Source organism: Talpa occidentalis, unplaced genomic scaffold, assembly GCF_014898055.3.
Source record: "Talpa occidentalis isolate TD23 unplaced genomic scaffold, MPIMG_talOcc4v2.1 talOcc4.17, whole genome shotgun sequence".
NCBI lineage: Eukaryota > Metazoa > Chordata > Mammalia > Eulipotyphla > Talpidae > Talpa > Talpa occidentalis.
The window spans coordinates 55,083,194-55,103,277 of NW_023601754.1; the positions used below are offsets into that span (position 1 = coordinate 55,083,194).

The window sequence follows — 20,084 nt, forward strand, 5'->3', positions numbered from 1 at the left end:
GTAGAAAATGAAACAAAAATATACTAAGAATCTTTCGAAACCGTATCAATTATTCTGGTTTGTGTTTCACTGTAAGGTAAAGGTCGACGGCATAAGTGGTATCTAGAAATGACCCAACCTGCACTTACCAGCTGTTTCAGATGCTATTTCCATATAAATTGGAAGCAGAGAGGCTCCCCGAGAAACAGTCACATGCCTCCCCCTATTTTTTTTCTAATAGGGTGTCAATGAATAGTGAGGAGGCCGTATTTTAGACAGAAAAGGGGGAAGAAAGGAGAAACAAAGGTCTGGATCAAAGAAAAAAACTAAATTTTCAGTCTGAATCAAACTGATGGTCCTTTTGGTATCAGAAGGCAAGTGACCTGGGTTATTCTTTGGTCTTACCAAGAAATGGTTGTATCAGATGAGCAAGTCACAACAGCATTTATCAGCTTCAAGTGAAAATCAGGAGGGAAAAAGGAAGGGAAAGTTTTTCCTTTGTGAGAATACAGGAAGTCACTACAATTGCTTCCATTTTAAAAGGGCACCTGTCACAGTCTGAATGAGCTTTGCAAATAACACAAAAAGGTAAACTTCTGAGGAGTGTACTGATGGCTTAAGTATATTTTACATCAAAGAGCATGATTTTGACTGTGAAACAAACAACTTAGGCATTATTACTTTAAATAAGCATTATTATTACTTTAAAATAAGTAACCCTGAAGCTGACTGTCAAACTATAAAGCTACTAAATCACCATCCTGAAACGCACAGCTTGGAGGAGATGGGTTGATGAGAAGCAGGGGAGAGTGGATTTCACAGTTAATGGATCAGAGAAAAACTATTTCCCATCTATCATTGTCTCACATAAATATCAGAGGGAACCTGGCATTGTTCAAATGGGGAAACACCAGAAAGTGAGAAAAAACTTAAGACAACATGCAGAACCCAGGACAGTGCTCAGGTGCTGTTCTGTTCCCTAGCAAGGACGCGCCTTCCTGAGAGCAGAGAACAGCGGTTATACATAACCCTAATTTCCAGCTTCTCAGCATGTTTTTTTTTTATAATTTTTTTTTTTAGAGATTCATTTTTATTTATTTATACAAGCACTGGGTACAGTCAGAAGTGCAGGAGAGTGAAAGAATTCACCAGAGCCAGAGTGGGGAACAGAACAGGCAGACTGACGAAGTACACTGCTGAGGGGAGCAGCGGGCGGCAGGAGAGGTCTGCGTGCTATGTGGGACCCTCGCCAGCGGCCGGGGATTAAACCGGTACTGCAGAGCCTGCGGGCAGTTTTGCAGCCCAGCGCTCAACCGCTGAGCCACCAGGGAGGCCCTTCTCAGCATGTTTATCTTTATGATGTAAGTGCCAGTTGCTTGCAAGCACCAACAACATTTGTAACATTTCCCCCTTTCCTATAAGCTCTTTGAGGATAACCCCTTGGACGGGAAAACAGGCCTCAAATGTGGGGTGAGGGGACACCGACATTCTCAAGTCTGCAGCTCTTCTGGCAAAGCCGAGGAGACGTAAACATTTTTCTCACTACGACACAGACTGCTCTCTTTCCCGGCTCCGCGCAGCCATGGCTCTTGGCCCTAAGCGCATCTGGTAACCTGTGTATGGGAAGCAAAGGTGCTAACCTGGGCAGGTGCTGCTCACAGGAAGGCGCGTCCTTGCTAGGGAACAGAACTCACCTGAGCACCGTCCTGGGTTCTGGGCGTTGTCTTAAGTTTTTTCTTACTTTCCGGTGTTTCCCCATTTGAACAATGCCAGGTTCCATCTGATATTTTTGTGAGGCAATAATAGATGGGAAATAGTTTTTCTCTGATCCATTAACTGTGAAATCCACTCTCCTCTGCCTCTCATGGGCACTACCCTGGGAAGATGACCAACAGAGAGAGACACCCTGGTTCTTTTGATGTGGTCCATGTGAAAGATGCCAACGGCAGCAGCTTTGCCACCTGTCTCTCCCAACATTTTTGTTATTGGGAGAGGCAACAAGCCATGGCTCTCTCTCCCCTGAGGAGAAGTTATCCGCCTCATTGCTGAAGACAAGAGACAAGAGACTGGCAGCCAAACAGAGCAGTGGGTGAAATGCTTACTAGGTGACATGGTTGGATGGAAGGGTCTTGATGCTTAAATAAAGATAATACAGCATTTCAAAAAACAAAACCAGAATTGCTGTGTAAACTGACAAGCGTTAAGTGCCTAGCAGGTGAGGAATGCTGAAAAGGTTAACCTCTGCTCAGCAAAACCCTGTATATCATCGGGACTGGGTAAATCCTAGTCCTCATTTATGACAATACCCTAATCCATGTGTTTCAGTGACTGAGCAGAAAGGGGGTGTTCCAAGAAAAAGGAAGGCAAAAAGTGCAATGCCTCTACGACCAGGCCTCTGAAATCACACGTCATCATTTCCACAATGGCCTAAAACAGAGCAGACCTGTTCATTGCTCGAGGGAATTACCTCAGAGTGCGAATCTCAGGGAGCAAGAATCACCGGGGGTGCCATGAGGGTTGGTTCACACATTAATGTAACTTAAGGCACCATTATAAAAATAAGAAATGGTCCTTGAGGAAGACCAGGGGAAAAAATGACAAATTGTAAAACTGAAGACCAATTTAAACAAGCATTGCTAAAACCTGAATCACCATGTCTAGCTCACACCTGGTAACTACTGTGAGCCTGGTGGGAAAGACCCATTGAAGTCCATGCGCTTTTTTATGGTCCCTAAATTGCTTCAAAGGAAAATGGAAACTAATTTTAAATTCTTAAGTATTTACATTCAAAGTTTGAGAGTAACCATTAAGAAATTAAAAGTTGGGGCCTCCCCTGCTGGCGCAGCGGTTGAGCGCTGGACTGAGAAGCTGCCCGCAGCCTCTGCAGCGCCGGTTCGATCCCTGGCCACTGGGTGAGGGTCCCAAATGGCGCGACAGACCTCTCCTGCTGCGCCTGCTGCTCCCCTCAGCAGTGTACCTCGGTCCTTCTGCCTGTTCTGTTCCCCGCTCTGGCTCTGGTGAATTCTCTCACCCTCCGCGCTTCTGATTGTACCCAGTGCTTGTATACATAAATAAAAAATAAATTAATTAATTAAAAAAAATTAAAAAAAAAAAGAAATTAAAAGTTGGATGCCTATCACTAAAACTCAGTATAAGTGGAATGTGAGAAAAGCCCTCAACTAATTCAAAAGGCACTGAAGAGGGCCTCCCCGGTGGCGCAGCGGTTGAGTGCTGGGTTGCGAAGCTGCACGCAGCCTCTGAGGCGCCGGTTCGATCCCCGGCTGCTTCCCGGCCATCAGAGGAGGGTCCCACATGGCGCGCAGACCTCTCCTGCCGCCCGCTGCTCCCCTCAGCAGTGTACTTCGGTCCTTCTGCCTGCTCTGCTCCCCGCTCTGGCTCTGGTGAATTCTCTCACCCTCCCGCGCTTCTGACTGTACCCAGTGCATGTATAAACAAAAAACAAACAAACAAATAAATAAATAAAAACATGCCTCTATTAAAAAAAAAAAGGCACTGAAAAGAAAAAGGTTAAGAACCCCTCAGAAGCACACACGCAAGACAATATAAAGCATAAATTAAGATGGCTAGAAGGAAATTATATCAATAACCATGATAACGACATTAAACTCTTCAGGTAAAAATATATAGACTAGATTTCAAGAATTCCAGATTTAAGCACTATACAAGATATCACCTAAAATTAAAAACTATAAAGATATGAGGCATACAGTTATTAAATGAAATGGACAGTTATATTAAGCACACACAGAATTGCATTACTCGAGATAGAATCACCAGTTCACCAGAAAGGTAATTCTAGACCTGTATGTAAGCAACAAAAATAATTTAAATATACATGCCACAAAAAAGGATGGATATGTACGCACAGTGACAAGGCCCACCATCAAGGGAGCATAATTTAACTTCTCTTAGTAATTGAGAAACAAAAAAATTGTACGATTATAGACATTTGACCTAAAAGACACCTACACTGCCTTTTTCTTAGACCAGATTTTTACATAATCTGGTGTAAGAATCTGGCAGGGGTTGTACCTCGGTATACTTTGTTCCATTGATCTTTTTTCTGTTTTTTCACTGTCACCACCTTACCACGGTAGCTTTACGGTAAATTGGGTATGTGACAGGCTAATTTACCCACCTTGTTTCTCTTCTTTAGAAGTATCTTGTGTTTGTTTTTTTTTTTTAACCTCTTCCTTATAAACTTTAGAAACTTTCAGTTTACAAATTGAGATCAAAGTATCATTTTATACCCACAAAAGTAACATCTATGGAAAATCCTGTTGCAATTTTGATCAGAGTTAAATTAGATTTATGTATCAATGTGGAGGACAGCCGAGGTCTTCATGCTAGAGTTTCCCATATATATGCCTGGAAGCAGTTTCCCAGCAACATCTGTACACCGTCAGCTTGGCTCACAATTCCACCGAGAGTGGTGGTAAAGAGTAAAGGCTCTGGAACCAGAATGCTGAGTTTAAATGCTCCCTTAGGGCCTCCCCTGGTGGCGCAGGCTGTTGAGTGCAGTGCTGTGAAGCTGTCTGCAGCGATCCCACCCGCGGCAGGCTAGATTCCCACATGGCACGCAGCTCCCCTCAGCAGTGTATTTCGTCAGTCTGCCTGTTCTGTTCCCTGCTCTGTCTCCGGTGAATCCTCTCACCCTCCTGTGCCTTTGGCCTGTACCCCGGTTCCTGTATGCATGAATAAATAAATCTTTAAAATAAATAAATAAATAAATAAATGCTCCCTCAGCCGCTTACTCACTGTGTGATTTAGGGTAAATCCACCTCTCTCTGCCTCCATTTCCTTATCTGTAAAACATGGCAGTAAGAATTTCTATTTCACAAACATGGCGTTAGCAGGCAAGGGGTACAAAATCTCTTGCTGCGCCAGAACTCCTCTCACTGGTTTTGGGTGCATGTACTTGCTGCCACAACTTTAAACAAAAAGGGCTTTGGTGCAGAAAAATGAGGGGAGAGGGAGGACGTCCACTGTGATGCTGGGGCCGGGGCCAGGGCTTGGGCATAGTCTTACCGAGTCCTGCTGCTGGCAGGCTGGGTCAGACCTGCTGCTGCTGATGGAAACCCAGTCATATTAAGGTTAGGAATTTCTGCTCACCAGGAGACCACCAGCTAGCACTTTCACTCCTGGAGAAACTCCTGCCCTTGTGTACCAGGAGACACACACAAATGGGCTCAGAGTACTCACTAGCTACATGCCCAGACCTGTTTCTTCATCTGTGACATGAGGACTGTAATTATACCAACTCAGAGAGTTGTTGGGAGGATTCACACGTATAAAAGCACCAAAAACACCGGCGACCCAAAAGTGAGCTTCTATGGCCAAGGGAGGACTGTGTCACACTCTCGGAGCCCACGTGCAAGGTCAGATGTGCAGGTGTCTGCACGCCAGCAGCAACAAGGACTCTCACCTGGAAACTCCCCAGACCCCAAATTTATTACCTGTAAAACTTTAAGATTCCTTGCTTGGCTTTAGATGTACAAATCTTGGAAAAAAATACTTTTGTGTGTGTGCATAAAGTGATTTTCCCACTGATAACTTTATGTTTTATTTTCATATCAAACTATATTGATTTCCTAGGGCTGCCACAAACTTGGTGGCTTGCAGCAACAGAAATTATTCTTTCACAGTTCTGGGGCAGAAGCCCCAAACCAAGAGTTAGCAGAGCTCCGCTCCCTCTGAAGTTTCCCAATGAGGATACTTGCTTCTGCAGGAGTGCAGACACAGCACCCCAATTTCTGCCTCTGCCTCCATAGAACCTTTTCCTTTGTGTCTTCTCTCTACTTCTATGTCTCAATTCTTCCTAGACTCCAACTTGACTTGGGAAAAGCTACTATTTATAGGATGTCAATAGTGACCCCCGTGGTACTGTATATGCTCATGCCCTGATTATCTATTTTAATGTGAATAAGGTTCTTCTGTAGGAAGGAAATGCAGTCAACTGAATCTCTACTTTCTTTTCTTTTTTTTTTTAAAGATTTATTTATACAAGCACTGGGTATAGTCAGAGGTGCAGGAGGGTGAGAGAATTCACCAGAGCCAGAGCGGGGAGCAGAGCAGGCAGAAGGACCGAAGTACACTGCTGAGGGGAGCAGCGGGTGGCAGGAGAGGTCTGCGCGCCATGTAGGACCCTTGCCCGGTGGCCGGGGATTGAACCAGCGCTGCAGAGGCTGTGGGCAGCTTTGCAACCAGCACTCAACAGCTGCGCCACTGGGGAGGACCCTGAATCTCTACTTTCTGATCTGAAATTTCAAGTGGGAATGTATTGAAATTTGCCCCAGTGGAAGTAGGTTAATAGGAGCACTTCATTATTACTATTATTCACAATAAACACATTCCTATTTTCTACTTGATTTATTTTTTTTTATTTTCATTTTTATTTTTTTTTTTAATAGAGGCATGCTTATTTATTTATTTATTTGTTTGTTTGTTTGTGTTTATACATGCACTGGGTACAGTCAGAAGCGCGGGAGGGTGAGAGAATTCACCAGAGCCAGAGCGGGGAGCAGAGCAGGCAGAAGGACCGAAGTACACTGCTGAGGGGAGCAGCGGGCAGCAGGAGAGGTCTGCGCGCCATGTGGAACCCTCCTCCGGTGGCCGGGGAGCAGCCGGGGGATCGAACCGGCGCCGCAGACGCTGCGGGCAGCTTCACCAGCTTCGCAACCCAGCGCTCAACCGCTGCGCCACCGGGGAGGCCCTATTTTCTACTTGATTTAAAAACCACTTTTTTTTTCCTATTGCCCAGGGAGAAATTACTTTCCAATAGGAAGAACAAAGTCTCCCTCATCAAGTTATTACCCTTAAGAGTTGGCAAATTATAACTACCTTCTCTTTCCTCACTGGAGTGGCCTTAGGACTTTTATTTTTTTCATTTTAGCATTTTTTTCAATTTTAATGCATGTTGTATATAAGACTACTTTATTCCTGCATCTTCTCACCTGTTTCTTCCTTGTATTTGCCTTCTTTCTTTCCCACTTGGTGAGCTTTGGCTTTGCAACCTAGGATCTTTTTGTGGTCTCTGTCCAGTTAGAGTCTAGTGATGACCCCTTGCTGGGGTGAACGCCCACGTGAACAGCGGGGCGTGGATGCCCATGTGAACAGTGTCCCACTGCACTCGTCCAGTGTACTGTCGATGATGTATTTCTTCCTGCAAACCTGGACACGTGGCTAGTCTGCTGCCCTTTATAGTGTCCTCAAACAACCTAAACCTCATCCTTCCAGATGGGCATGGATCAGACACTACACTTCTTTGGAAAGGGGGGAGATATGATCTTCCTACAAATGTGGGAAAGTGCACTTGAAATGTCTTTGAGGGTTTTTGCTCCGGTCAGAAGTCACAAAGGGACTGAACTTCATTTTGGCCACAGGCGCTTCAGCAATGGCCGCAAACCCTAAATCTGTAAGTCACGCTTTTGTACACGTTGCGTGTGGGCAGTTTTCTCGGCAGCACTTCTGATTGCCTGCTCCACTCATCAGTCCTACTTGTATTGTCTCTTTCAGAGGCTGAAACAGACAGGATGGGGATTCTTTACATTTTGGCCGAACACACACAGGAGCGTGAGGGCAGCAGCACAGATGCTCACAGCACTCGCCCTCCTGCGCTGTCCTAGCTGCCCCATAAACATTCACGTACTTACTTCTCATCCTATGAACAGTGTTATTATTCACACCTCACTACTGACCAGGCAGAGAGACTAGTAAATGGGTCAGAGGACCAGAATACGGACCCACAGGGGCTCCAGAATCCATGCTCTCAGCCCCTCTGCTAGGCGGCCTGCGCCAGCACACGGCGCTGCTCCACAATGGCGAGGTCACACCGGAGTTCAAAAACATGCTTTGTTACATACCCACATTTCCTGCAACGATCATGTATTAATTGTGTGATCAGAGAAATATTCCTTAAAGTAGAAAAAAGTATCAATTAGTGAGGATACAACATAATAGCAAGTATATGAACACTGTAAGCCAGGCTCTGTGACATGTGATTTGCAGATACTAATTTAATCGTCAAGATAATTAGAATCTTCATTTGAGAGATGAGAAAACGGAGGCACAGAAGAGTTAAACAGCCCGCCCAGGGTCACACAGCTGGCGGGTGGCAGCTGGACTGGCTGGCTCGGGTCTGGATTCTTAACTAGGTTATGCTGCCTGAATTAAAAATAAAACGTCAGTGTTCAACACCAGTGTGATTTTCTGCTAGAGTGCACTAATGCCAGGAAAATATATGTTTCACACCTTCTGCCCAAACCAGACAGAAAGACTATTTCAAAAACCTTTCGTTGCCACTACATCTCTGTATTGACTGCTGCTGATTGTTTCCGGCGCTCGCCTCCTCTCCTGCTCTCCTGCCTAGAGGGGACCTTTCTCCCCTCCAGGGGCCCACACCGCTCGCTCTCCAGCACTCATGATGCTCCCTGGATTTCAGAAGTCCCACACCAGAGGTGTCTAAAGAAAGGGGTTTCTGTTTTATTTAAGACCCTGTGGCTTCTGGCACAGTGGTGGGAAAGAAAAAAGGGGATGTTCTGTTTGTTTAATTAAACTGTATTCTTTACCATTCAGTGTAAATATATTTAAAGGGAAGATCTTAAGAGAAAGGGGAAAAAATCTGCTTTGCCACATCAAGTATTAAAAACTTGTGTTTTCATTCTCACAGACTTCTTAATTGGACAATTCTAGCCCAGATTAGAGGGCATTTAAATCAGCCCTTTCTAAACAGTGTCACAAATGCAGAATATTTTCTCCCTGTGCCACTGGATGAGCTGGGCATGCTGCCAAATCTTTTTCTAATTAGGTCCTGTGGTTAATTCCTTAATCTGTTAGCTTTTCCTTGCATCTCGTTAAGTGTATAGAGAGTTGGACATTTTCCATTGTTCTGGGAAAGTGGGATAGTCTTCCTACCCCCAAGTGGTACGCTCATCAAACAACTGCCATCTCTACCCATCAGATTAGCAAACACCACCACCACCTCTGAAAAGCAGAGCAACTGGGTCAGATCACCCCACATGCAGATACATAAGATTTTAGACTCAGCATTTCTTTTCCACTTAACTGTACAGATAAATGCTTCTAATAGCCACAGACTGGAAAACTGCTACCATCTGTCAATAGGGGACTTCAGCCAGACCCCCAGTTATGAAAGTTTCACTAAGGATAGTGCAAAAGCACATGCATTCAGCAGAAAACTTGCTTTCAATTTTATCTCTTCCCAGGCTGGTGGCAGAGACTCTTGTGATGCGGTGGCCGGCAGCAGGCAGCGGCAGAGCCCAGCCCCCAGTCAGTCACAGGATCAAGAGGGAAAACTATTGGTGCACGGCCTGCACCCCCAGCGTTTTGGGATACCTTAGGTTTGACTACAATGGCTCAACTTCTGATATCTTCAACTTACCATGGGTTTATCAGGATACAACCCCACGTAAGCCAAAGATATGTGTAAATTCTGGTATATCCAGAGAACAGAAAATGAAACTATGCCCCTGTGAAGACCAATGAAACAGCACTCTTTGTGCTGCTATGAAAAGATCTCCGAGATAAATTACTGAGTGCAAGGGGGCACAGAACAGTATATAGCATGTTGGCATTTATGGAAAGCAGGAGGAAATTAAAAACATAATTTATGTTTGTTAGCACATGCATGAAGTAACTCTGGAAGAATTATCAAACTAACAGTGGTTACCAGAATGGGGTTGTGATGAAAGCTGGAAAATGCACAGGGATGAGAATTCTAGAAGTCTCAAAACAGCCAGACAGCAGGCTCATGCACCAAATGATATAGATTGGAAAGAAAGAGGACTTTAACAAAGAAATTACTGGGTGAAAAGGGGAACTCCAAACAAAAAATAGCATAAGTGAGAGTTTAGAAAAGCTTGAGCATATCGTAAAGGCACATTATTCTGCCAACAAGAAAAAAGGAAGTAATGAGAAATTCTGGAGATAAAAACCAAAAAACCAAGAGTAAAACTGGCATCCTTGGTTTAGACCAAGCAGGAATCATGCCTGAGCCAGGGAAGGGGATATGACTGCACATTTGTTTTTACTTCTTTTTGTTGACTTATAAAAGATCTATTGGCTTTATGGTGTGAAAGAAGAGAATTCAATAGGCACCCCCTCATTTTCTTCCTCTTATCACCCCATATTTGCAAACTTTAATTTTGTTGTACCAACTAAATTTTAATGTTTTAATTAGATGACTGGTTCTTGGGAGCAGCGGGCGAGTCAGGACAGGTCTGTTGCACCATGTGGGTTGCTCCCTGGCTGGCTGGGGATCGAACTCGTGCTGCAGTGGCTGCGGATTGCTTCATAGGTTGCGTCTTAACCCTGGCACCACCAGGGAGGTCCCTTGGCAAGACTTTTCTTTCTGGAAGCTTTGAAAATCTTCAATCAGTGTCCTGGAATGTCACAGAATGTACTTTGTTGGGGTCTTTTTATTTTGGACACTGGGTGTGCCTCTATAAATCTAGACTTTAAATTTTGGGGAAATTTCTTGCTGTTTCTTGAACAACATGCTGTCTTTTCTTCTTCCAGAATGTCTGTTGGTCAGGTGTCAGACTTTCTAGATTATCTTTAATTTCCCCCCCCCCCCCTCTGCTGTCTATGACTGACTGTTTTACTTTCCAGGGGATTTCCTCAACTTTACCTTCCAGCTTCTTTACTGAGATCTCTACTTAGGGATAGTTTAAATCCTCAAGAGCACCCTGAAAAGCTCCTGATACAGTATCCTGCTCTTGCTGCCTAGATGTAACACCTTAATCTCTTTGAGAAGTTTGTTGTTCATAGTGAAGTCTTTCCTCAGAAGTCTGGAGTACATTTATGAGAAGGCACTAAAATACCCACTAGCAGTTTGTGTGAGTGGGCAGTTTGTTTACTGTTGAAGGGACAGGGAAAATGATCAGTATCACTTCTTTTTTATAGCGTGGTCAATTTCCCCAGAAGGTCCTATTATAAGCCCCTAGCTGGGAGATTATTGAGTGTTCTAGGAGCCAAGGTGGGGTCGCTGTCTCCTAGGTAAGTCTTTCAACATCTTGGTGAGGAGAGAGGTGGTCGTGGTAAGAGCCTATAACCAGGATTCGAGAAGCTGAAATAGGGGAGATGGTCAGAAAACTCCCAGTTGAGTGCACAGACTTTTTATCGCACTACTGAGGGTAAGAAGCCTGTCCTTCCCACCTTCAGTGTTAACACACAGCTCCTCGGGCCAGACTTTGACACGCATATTATCTGTGTTTCAACTTCTCCAGATATTGATCTCCCGTTTGTGGCAGGAGTGGGTGGAAGTAGTAACGTGAAAGGGTGTAATGGGGTGTGGTGCTGATTCTTCCACATCTCAGACTTTCAAGCAATGTTCCTATTTTCAGCCCCAATATTCACCCGACATTCACAGACACCCAAAACTTACCCCAACATCACCTACTTGTGGTTGAAAATTCTCTTTCTCCTCACTGGCTTCATCCACCGCAAGCAAAGCAAGGAAAGCAGAAACCTCACTTATACATATGCAGCTTTCCCAGTTTCGCAAGTAAAATTGTGGCTGGCCTACCATTATCTCCTATTTTCTTCATCCCATTGGTTTATGCCTCTTTTAAAAAATGGGTCTCCCTGGTGGCGCAGGCGGTTGAGTGCCGCACTGTGAGGCTGTCTGCAGCCTCTGCAGTGTGGGTTTAATCCCAGCCGGCCGGTGAGAATCCCACATGGCGAAGCAGACCTCTCCTGTCTCCCACTGCTTCAGCCCGCTACTCCCCTTAGCAGTGTATTTCAGTCAGTCTGCCTGTTCTGCTCCCCGCTCTGTCTCTGGTGAATCCTCTCACCCTCCTGCACATCTGGCCTATACCCTGGTTCTTGTATAAATAAATAAATCTTAAAAAAAAAAAAGAAATAAAGAAATAAAGAAAATTTGTTATCTTCTGTCCAGTTTCCATTTCTTTCAAAAAAATTAAGGAATGCTTCACAAATTAGTGTGTCACCCTTGCGCACGGCCATGCTAACCTCTGTATCATTCCAATTTTAGTGTATGTGCTGCTGAAGCAAACACTCGTTTCCATTTCTTTGCTGTAATTTCTCGTTCTGTTCACTTATTTGCCCTTTAATTCTCTCTAATTCTTTTTCTTAAAGATTTATTTTATTTATTTATGCATACAAGAGCTGGGGTGTAGGCCAGAGACATGGGGTCGGGGGAGAGATTCACCAGAGACAGAGTGGGGAGCAAAACAGTGGACTGACTGAAATACACAGCTGAGGGGACAGCGGAGAGACAGAAGTCTGCTGTGCTCTGTGGGTAGCTCCCTGGCGGGGGATTGAACTCATGCTGCAGTGGCTGCAGATAGCTTCATAGTGCTGAGACTTAACCCTCTGCGCCACCAGGGTGGCTCTTTCCTCTAATTCTTTAGTCAGGTGTGTAACTGTTTTGAAATCTAACATCAATACCCACTAAGACACTCGTACCTATTAAGACTCTCGTAGTCAGTGTCTGTTGATTACTTTTCCGAGTGTGAGTTATACTTTCCTGTTTCTCTATGTCTAGTAGTTGTAGGTTGAAATTAAGATATTGTAGCAATTCTGGATTCTGCTGTGTCCTTCTGAAGACTGTTTTTTGAATTCTAATAGGCAGTTAAGTTGCATAGATTCAAAATACAAATTTGACTCTCCTGTGGTATGCAGCAGACAGATCTGCTCAGTTCCTACAGCTTCAGCAACTGCGTTTTTAGCCTGGCTCACTGGAGTCTCCCCTGCATCTGTGTAATTTGGTAGACAGCCAAAGATCTGCGCAGCCTGTACACAGATTTGAGGGCTCACACTCTCTGATTTTTTTAAAAAAGATTTATTTATTTATTTATGCAAGCACTGGGTACAGTCAGAAGCGTGGGAGGGCGAGGGAATTCACCAGAGCCAGAGCAGAACAGGCAGAAGGACCGAAGCACACTGCTCAGGGGAGCAGTGGGCACGGCAGGAGAGGTCTGCCGTGCCATGTGGGACCCTCGCCAGCGGCCAGGGATCGAATTGGCGCTGCAGAGGCTGCAGGCTGCTTCGCAGCCCAGCGCTCAACTGCCACCAGGGGAGGCCCATCACACTCTCTGATTTTGCTTTGTAATTTCCCTCTAATTTTCCAGCTGCTCTGCCAGCCTCCAGTCTGTCCTCTGACACCATCAGCCAGTAAGGCTTCAGCTTCCTACCGCCTGAGCTGTGCGCTGTTTAGGAACGTTCAGATTGGGAGGTGTAGTGGGATGGAGCATCTAACCTACGATCTCTATGATCTTCTCTTGCCCCTGCCTGGTTTTTATTGTTTAGTTGGCTGTATTTTAGTTTTTTAATTTTGGGGTGCCTTGAGGGGACCCCTGCCCATTTGGAGTTTAATAGTTGTGATGGTTAGTTTTATGTCAACTTGACCAGGCTAGGAAATGCCCACAAAGCTGGTGAAACATTGCTGGGTGTGTCCAGGACAATGGCGTTTCTAGAAGAGAGTACCCACATTTGGAATGGCAACTCGATGTGGGTGGGTTACATCCAATCCATTGCAGGCACAAAACAATGGAGAAGGTGGAGGCACAGCAAATTGTTCTCTCTCTGCTTGAGCTTAAACATCCATTTTCTCCTGCCCTTGGACACTGGTACTCTTGGTTCTTGGGCTTTCAGACCTACAACATCAGTTTCCTCCCTCGGTCCTTTAGTCTGAATTACAAGACCAGCTTTCCAGACGCTCCAACCTGCAGACAGCAGATTGTGAGACTACCCGGACTCTGGAGTCACACAGCCAATTCCTACAATAAACCTCCTCATCTGTATCTACACATATGTCCTCTTTCATTTCTCTGGAGAACTCTGACCACCACAGCAGTCACCCAGGGATGGGGGCCAGAGTTTTTACTCAGATGTTGGGCCTTGAGCTTTCTGTAGTCATCTCTTGCTTCGAGGACTTCCCCGTTAAATTTCCAGCTCCTCTCCCATTCATGACCTCTCTCCTCGGTCACCTTTCACCTGAAAGGCTGATTTTCCAGTCATTTCATTCCACCATCACCACCTTCGGGACTGGAATATGCCTTTGGCAAAAAAGTCACAAATCTTACTGCTTTCAATTACAATTTTGTAGGAACCAACTCTTCTCCAGCTTCTATCTGCTTTTGGATAGTTTTTAAGTTTTTTTATTTTTACCAGGATGTCTGCCTGGTACCTGTGGGAGTGCTTGAGCAACTACTTTCCCTCCTTTACTGGAAAATTACTAGAGCTTACAGTTAAAATTACTTAAGTTTTTTAAAATAACGACTTGCCTTTAAAACACACAGCTACATACAAAACATTTCTAAGAAGTTTAAAAAGAACAAAGAATAACATCTCAGTGGTAAAGTCCTGATTATCTTTAGATATGTACTAGACTGAACAGGCCAAGCACTGCATATAATAAAATCAAAGGCAGAAAAGACTTGGGACTACTTTTTCTATTTCAATGAAAGAGTAAACATAAAATGATTAAACAAACAAACAAAAAAAAGCCCAGGCCCCAAATTAAGGAAGCTAGAAACTAGAACTCTGATCCTAGAAAAATGAATCTTTCTCCTACCTAGAAGGCACCGTAACTCTGGAGGAGACTGGAAAAATGAAGCTATTCATTGTTTCAGTTTGTTTGCTAGTTTCTGTGGTTATTTTGGGGAAAAAAAAGAATGTAGACTGAAGAACTGTACTGTAGATTATTGGATTCCAGTTGCTGTATGGAATAATTATTATTTTATATGTCTCTAACAAAGTATATATAAGTATTTACAGGGGATGTATAAGTATATAAGTAACTACAGATGACCTGCTTTGTACACTGCACTATATGATAGGAACAGAGAAGACAGATGGAATGACTATGCTGTCATAATGTACTAAATAGACATATTGAAAAAAAAAAAAAAACTGAAGAGGAGGTGGAAGGGAGGTAGAAAGTTAAGTGCTGCTTATAGAGCAAGTACCTGACTTAGTAATCCTACCATTCCAAATCACAGTATGTTATGAATTGCTTTTTATTTTTTTTTCAAAGATTTATTTATTTATACAAGAACTGGGGTACAGGCCAGATGCACAGGAGGGTGAGAGGATTCACCAGAGACAGAGCAGGGAACAGAACAGGCAGACTGATGATGAAACACACTGCTGAGGGGAGCAGTGGGCGAGACAGGAGAGGTCTGCCCCGCCATATGGGACCCTCGCTGGCTGGGATTGAACGGATGCTGCAGAGGCTGCGAACAGCTTCACAGCACTGCGAACAGCTTCACAGCGCTGCGAACAGCTTCACAGCGCTGCGCTCAACCGCCTGTGCCACCAAGGGAGGCCCTGAATTGCTTTTAAAAAGTGTGTGTGTATGTATGTTTACAAAGTATTACTGGTACACTGTAGAAAAAAAAATATTTTGGAAATATCACTATATAAATGAAACATCCTTATAAACCTCAAGAATATGATTATTAAAAGTCTGGGGAAAAGTGTGCGTATGTGTTCACCAACTTTGGAGTATACACTTCTGTGTTTCTCTTTTTAACCAAATGGATCATATTACACATATTTTATGACTTAAATTAAGTGGAGATCTTTCCATGTTAGAATATTAGACTGATTTCATTCTTTTCAGTGATCATTTAACTGAAACATACCATAATTTAATCAGTCCTTTTCTGATGTATATTTGACTCGTAGTTTTTTAGTTATTATGAGTAACTATTGTAGTGTTTCCGTCATATAAATTCTTAGAACTGAAGGGCTTAGTCAAAAGGGCTAAAAATTTAAATCTTTAGTGGCTGCTGCCAAAGTCACCTTGAAAAGAATAACCAATCACACTCAACAAACTACCAGGGAACTTCGGCTATTTCTTCCCTAAGAGGAAGGTAAATAGTGTGTATGAGGTGTCAGCAATGGGTGGCGTCAACCCCAGGACATGGGTACGGTGAAGCACTGGGGGCACTGGAGCAAACCTCATTCACCTCACTGCTACCCCCGAAACTTTCACCTGGCTGCCATGTTGGGTTTCTTTAGCAGCTTCGATAGGAGCTAATAGGGCTGGAGCAATTCTGTTGGTTTCAACACTATTTTTAATACTCTTTTACATTTACTCACATATTTGACGATTTTGTTGCTCTTATTTTCTCCTTGTGGATTTGAATTATTGTCCACAAGTAAAACTTCCCTTTTAGTCAAAAGGATTCCTGTTAGCATTTTCTGTAAATTAGTTCTGTCAGCAACAAATTCTCTCATTACTTGTTTGTCTAGGAATGTCTTTATTTTACCTTCATTTTGAAGGACAGTTTTTGCTAGATAAAAATATTTTTATTTTTTTCCTGTCAGCACTTTGAATATGTCATCCTATTGCCTTCTAGACTCCATTGCCGCTTTCAAGATTTTCTTTTTGGCCTTGACACTTGCACCACCAAGGCCTCACAGCCATTGTCAACCCCACGTATTCTTTAACATGATGGGTCATCTCACCCTTGGGTTGTCTGCAGACAAAATTCCAAAGACAGCAAAAAAGTTTTGTATTCTGAGCACTGCGGAGAAAGAATCTGGTTATGAAGGTACTTGCGTTTCAGGGAATTATCCCAGGATTTATGTGTTAGGGTGGTCACTAAATACACCATGATGCACTGGCATCTTCTTGCCTATAGCAAATGCTGGACCCAACACAGTGGTTCCCAGTTTTTCACCTGCACTGACAAGATGGAGTGGTTGGCTGGCAAGAATGTGGTCTTTGGCAAGGGCAAAGAGGGCATGAGAGTTGTAAGCAGGGAGATCTTTGGGCCCAGGAATGGCAGGAAGATCACCACTGCTGTCTGAGGACATATCTAATCAGTGTAGCTTGTGTTTTACCTTAACCAGCAGAACATTCCTTATGTTTGTAGCTCAGAAAAGTACCCCTCATCCCCCTCTGCTCAAAACCCCCTATCACCTTCGTGCTCTTACTACAGTCCCATATTTTCCGTATCTGCCTCGAGTCTGCATTACAGAGTTAAGACTGTGATTATAAAAAATGAAAAATAGGGGCCTCCCCGGTGGCGCAGCGGTTGAGCGCTGGGCTGCGAAGCTGCCCGCAGCCTCTGCAGCGCCGGTTCGATCCCCGGCTGCCGGTGAGGGTCCCACATGGTGCACGGACCTCTCCTGTCGCCCGCTGCTCCCCTCAGCAGTGCACTTGGTCCGTCCGTCTGCCTGCTCTGCTCCCCGCTCTGGCTCTGGTGAATTCTCTCACCCTCCCGCGCTTCTGACTGTACCCAGTGCTTGCATAAATAAATAAATAAATCTAAAAAAAAAAAAAAAAAGAAAAAATTGCTCTTTAAAAAAAATAAAAAATGAAAAATAACAAAAAGATTTTCTTTTTGTCCTTGTCTTTCACTAACCTGCCAAGGATGCCCCTAGGTGTGGACCTCTTAGTATTTATTCTGCTTGGGGTTCTGTAGCTTGTTTTTCAACAAATTAACAAGTTTTAGGTCATTATTATTTCAAATACTGTTTTCTGCCCTTTTTCTTCCTCCTCTGCATGTAATATTGGTTGATGTTGTCTGACAGGTCTCTGGGGTTCTATTCTTTTTCTTTTCTGTCTGTTCTTCGGTATAAATCATTCCTATTGATCTATCTTTAAGTCCATTTTGATGCTTTTTCTGTATCTCAAATCTGTTTTTTCACATTTTACTGAGTCACTGCCATCATACTTTCTTTTAACCACTTCAACATAGTTTCTCTATTCTTTGAACATATTTGTAGCAGCTGTGTTGAAGTCTTTGCTAACTCCAACATCTGGGCTCAATCAGTTAGGTTTTTTGTTTTGTTTTGTTTTACCTTTTTTCCTCAATCAGTTTCTATTGATTAACTATTTCCCTTGAATATAAATAATCCATTCCTGTCTCTTTGTCTCATAATTTTTTGGCTGATCACTGGATGTTTTAGAGAATATATTGTAGCAACTCTGTTGTGGGTTTTCCTGTTTGTTCAGCTGTTTAGTAATTTTCCTGGACTACATCTACAGACTCTGCCTCCATGTTTTGTGCCCAGGATGCCTCTACTTGGTTGGTTTTTTTTTTTTTTTTTTTTTAATTCTTTTCAAATTTCCTTTCTGGAGGCTGCCCTGTGTCTGTAAATTTAGCAATCAGTTAATAATTAGGGAAATGTTATGCTCACACATCTTATGCCAGCTGGGCTTCCAATCTCTACCCAAGGATCTCTGTAGGGACTATGGTGCAGAAAGCTTAGGTCTGGCCCAATTGTATCTTCTGTTGAGCCCTCTTACATTTCCTCTATATACTTACTTAGCTTCTGACCTAGCCGGGGGCAGGTGGACAGTTTGGGTCTCTCTAGTATTATCTACACACAGGCTTCCAGTCAGTCAAGAATGCAAGGGGAGCTCTTCAAACCTTTCAGTGGCTATTGTTGTTTCCAGATCCCTGTTAAGTTTTTGACTAGTTCTCTAACCTACTGCTTGACCCAAGTGGACAGCTATCTCAGGGTACCAGAACTCCTGGTCTTCTTTGCTTGCTCAACACTGAGATTATTGCTTTTACTGCAAAGTCAATTCAGTAAATGCTCCAAACTATGTGGGCTTCTATGGAAGTCAAGTTGCTAGATTTCATGGCCTGCCCCACCCTGATACAACTACTAGTGGGAATAGAGGTGAGAGCAGTTCCAGGCAAGAACATTAAAAACTTCCCCTGTTCTCCATTGTTTGTATTTGTTCCATCTCCAAGGCTCTGAAATGATTGTTTTTGACAACTTTGTCCAGTTTATTTATTTTTTTTAGGATAGATCTGATGTCCTCAATCCATTTACCAAAGTCTGCCTCCGTGCTCAGCTACTTTTAATTTTCTTTCATCTTCAAGTGTACATACTCAGTCACATGACATAAAACTATATTCTATGTCAAATATAAAATCATAAAGAGAAATGAGCATTCTTCATGTTCAGTTAGCTTCCGAAGCTTTTTCACCAGGCACTTCCAGGTCTTGAGAGAGCAAAATATAACTTTGAAAGATGGCCATACAACTCTCCAGGATTTAAAAGTAAACCAAAGGCCTGTGTCCCTTCCAGTCTTATCTCTGGAGCAGGCTTCACCTTGATTTCTTTTACAAAAGAAAGTTGCTTGGCTATTTCTGTTGTTTTCCTTTCCTATAAAGTCGTGAATTCGCTCTACAGGCTAGAGTCTGAAGTCACTCACAGGCTGCTGAAAGCTGGTTACCCAGTCTCTAAGGGAGGCAGATATCTCTAGTAGCGTTCTATGTTTACTTATACAAATAACAAGCCCAAGATTTATTTTTCCCTTGTTCTAATAAACCTAGTTCTCTTCCTCAACATGATAGTTTCTTTTGTAGTATAAATGGCTCCGATTGCTGTACCTAACTTACCCTACGAACACTCCCAAATGTCACATGGCTTGCTCTGCTCATTCAGCAAACAGGCTTTACTGTTACTACTGGTTAGCTGGCCCATTCTTTGATAAGAACCCAACCCAAGGAAAAGCTAAACACAGTTAGTTATGAATAAGAGGCAAACAGGAATGTCTGACTCTTACTTCTAGGATTATGCACCTCCCAAAATTAATAGCGTTTTTCCATCTTGCTGCTATGTTGACCTTATGAATTTGTGGTAAAATATTTATTTCACACAACCAATCCTAAACTAATTGCAGATTGCTTTTGAAACTTTTTTTAACCTTTTCTTTTTATTTCTATTATATACCACATAATAATGCATGCTGTATAATTTAACACATAACTTTCTAGTAGGGTAAATGATCATAACAGGAAAATGTTTCCCTACTCAATGTTTTCCAAGCCCTTAACACAAAGTAATGATTAACTCCAAAGACTTGCCCTGCTCTTTCCATCAAATTCCACTGTAATGAATAAAGAGCAGCCCCTCCCCTTGGCCCACTAGTGGACCTGTGGGCACAGGCAGAGGCCCCTCTGAGGATGAGCAAGCACAAGCCCATGACTGTGATTCCAGGGAGAATCTCGAGCCACACCAAGACCCCCTCTGAAATTTCTTAAAAGGCTTTACTCCACGGAAGTCTTCAACAGTGGATAGTATCCCAAACCGAATACCATATACCAGGGCAGAGTGGATTTTCATTC

General features: G+C 43.3%; 1 protein-coding gene and 1 non-coding gene across 4 annotated transcripts in view; both read right to left on the reverse strand.

The window, feature by feature from the left end:
• Positions 1–20,084, reverse strand: part of PACS1 (phosphofurin acidic cluster sorting protein 1) — a 106,372-nt gene that overhangs the window by 37,621 nt on the left and 48,667 nt on the right. The window contains exon 1 of one of the 3 annotated variants that reach the window (XM_054697459.1): positions 1,674–1,753. The exons of 1 other annotated variant lie outside the window; for it this stretch is intronic. In XM_054697459.1, the coding sequence (XP_054553434.1) occupies positions 1,674–1,738 (65 nt within the window). In that variant the 5' untranslated portion in view covers positions 1,739–1,753. Of the gene's footprint in view, positions 1–1,673; positions 1,754–4,138; positions 4,401–20,084 lie in introns of those variants that run through there. One more of the 3 variants, XM_037517532.2, reaches the window with a different exon arrangement.
• On the reverse strand, positions 11,935–12,037 carry LOC119250585 (U6 spliceosomal RNA). Its single transcript, XR_005126325.1, has one exon. It is a non-coding gene; the product is annotated as a U6 spliceosomal RNA (small nuclear RNA).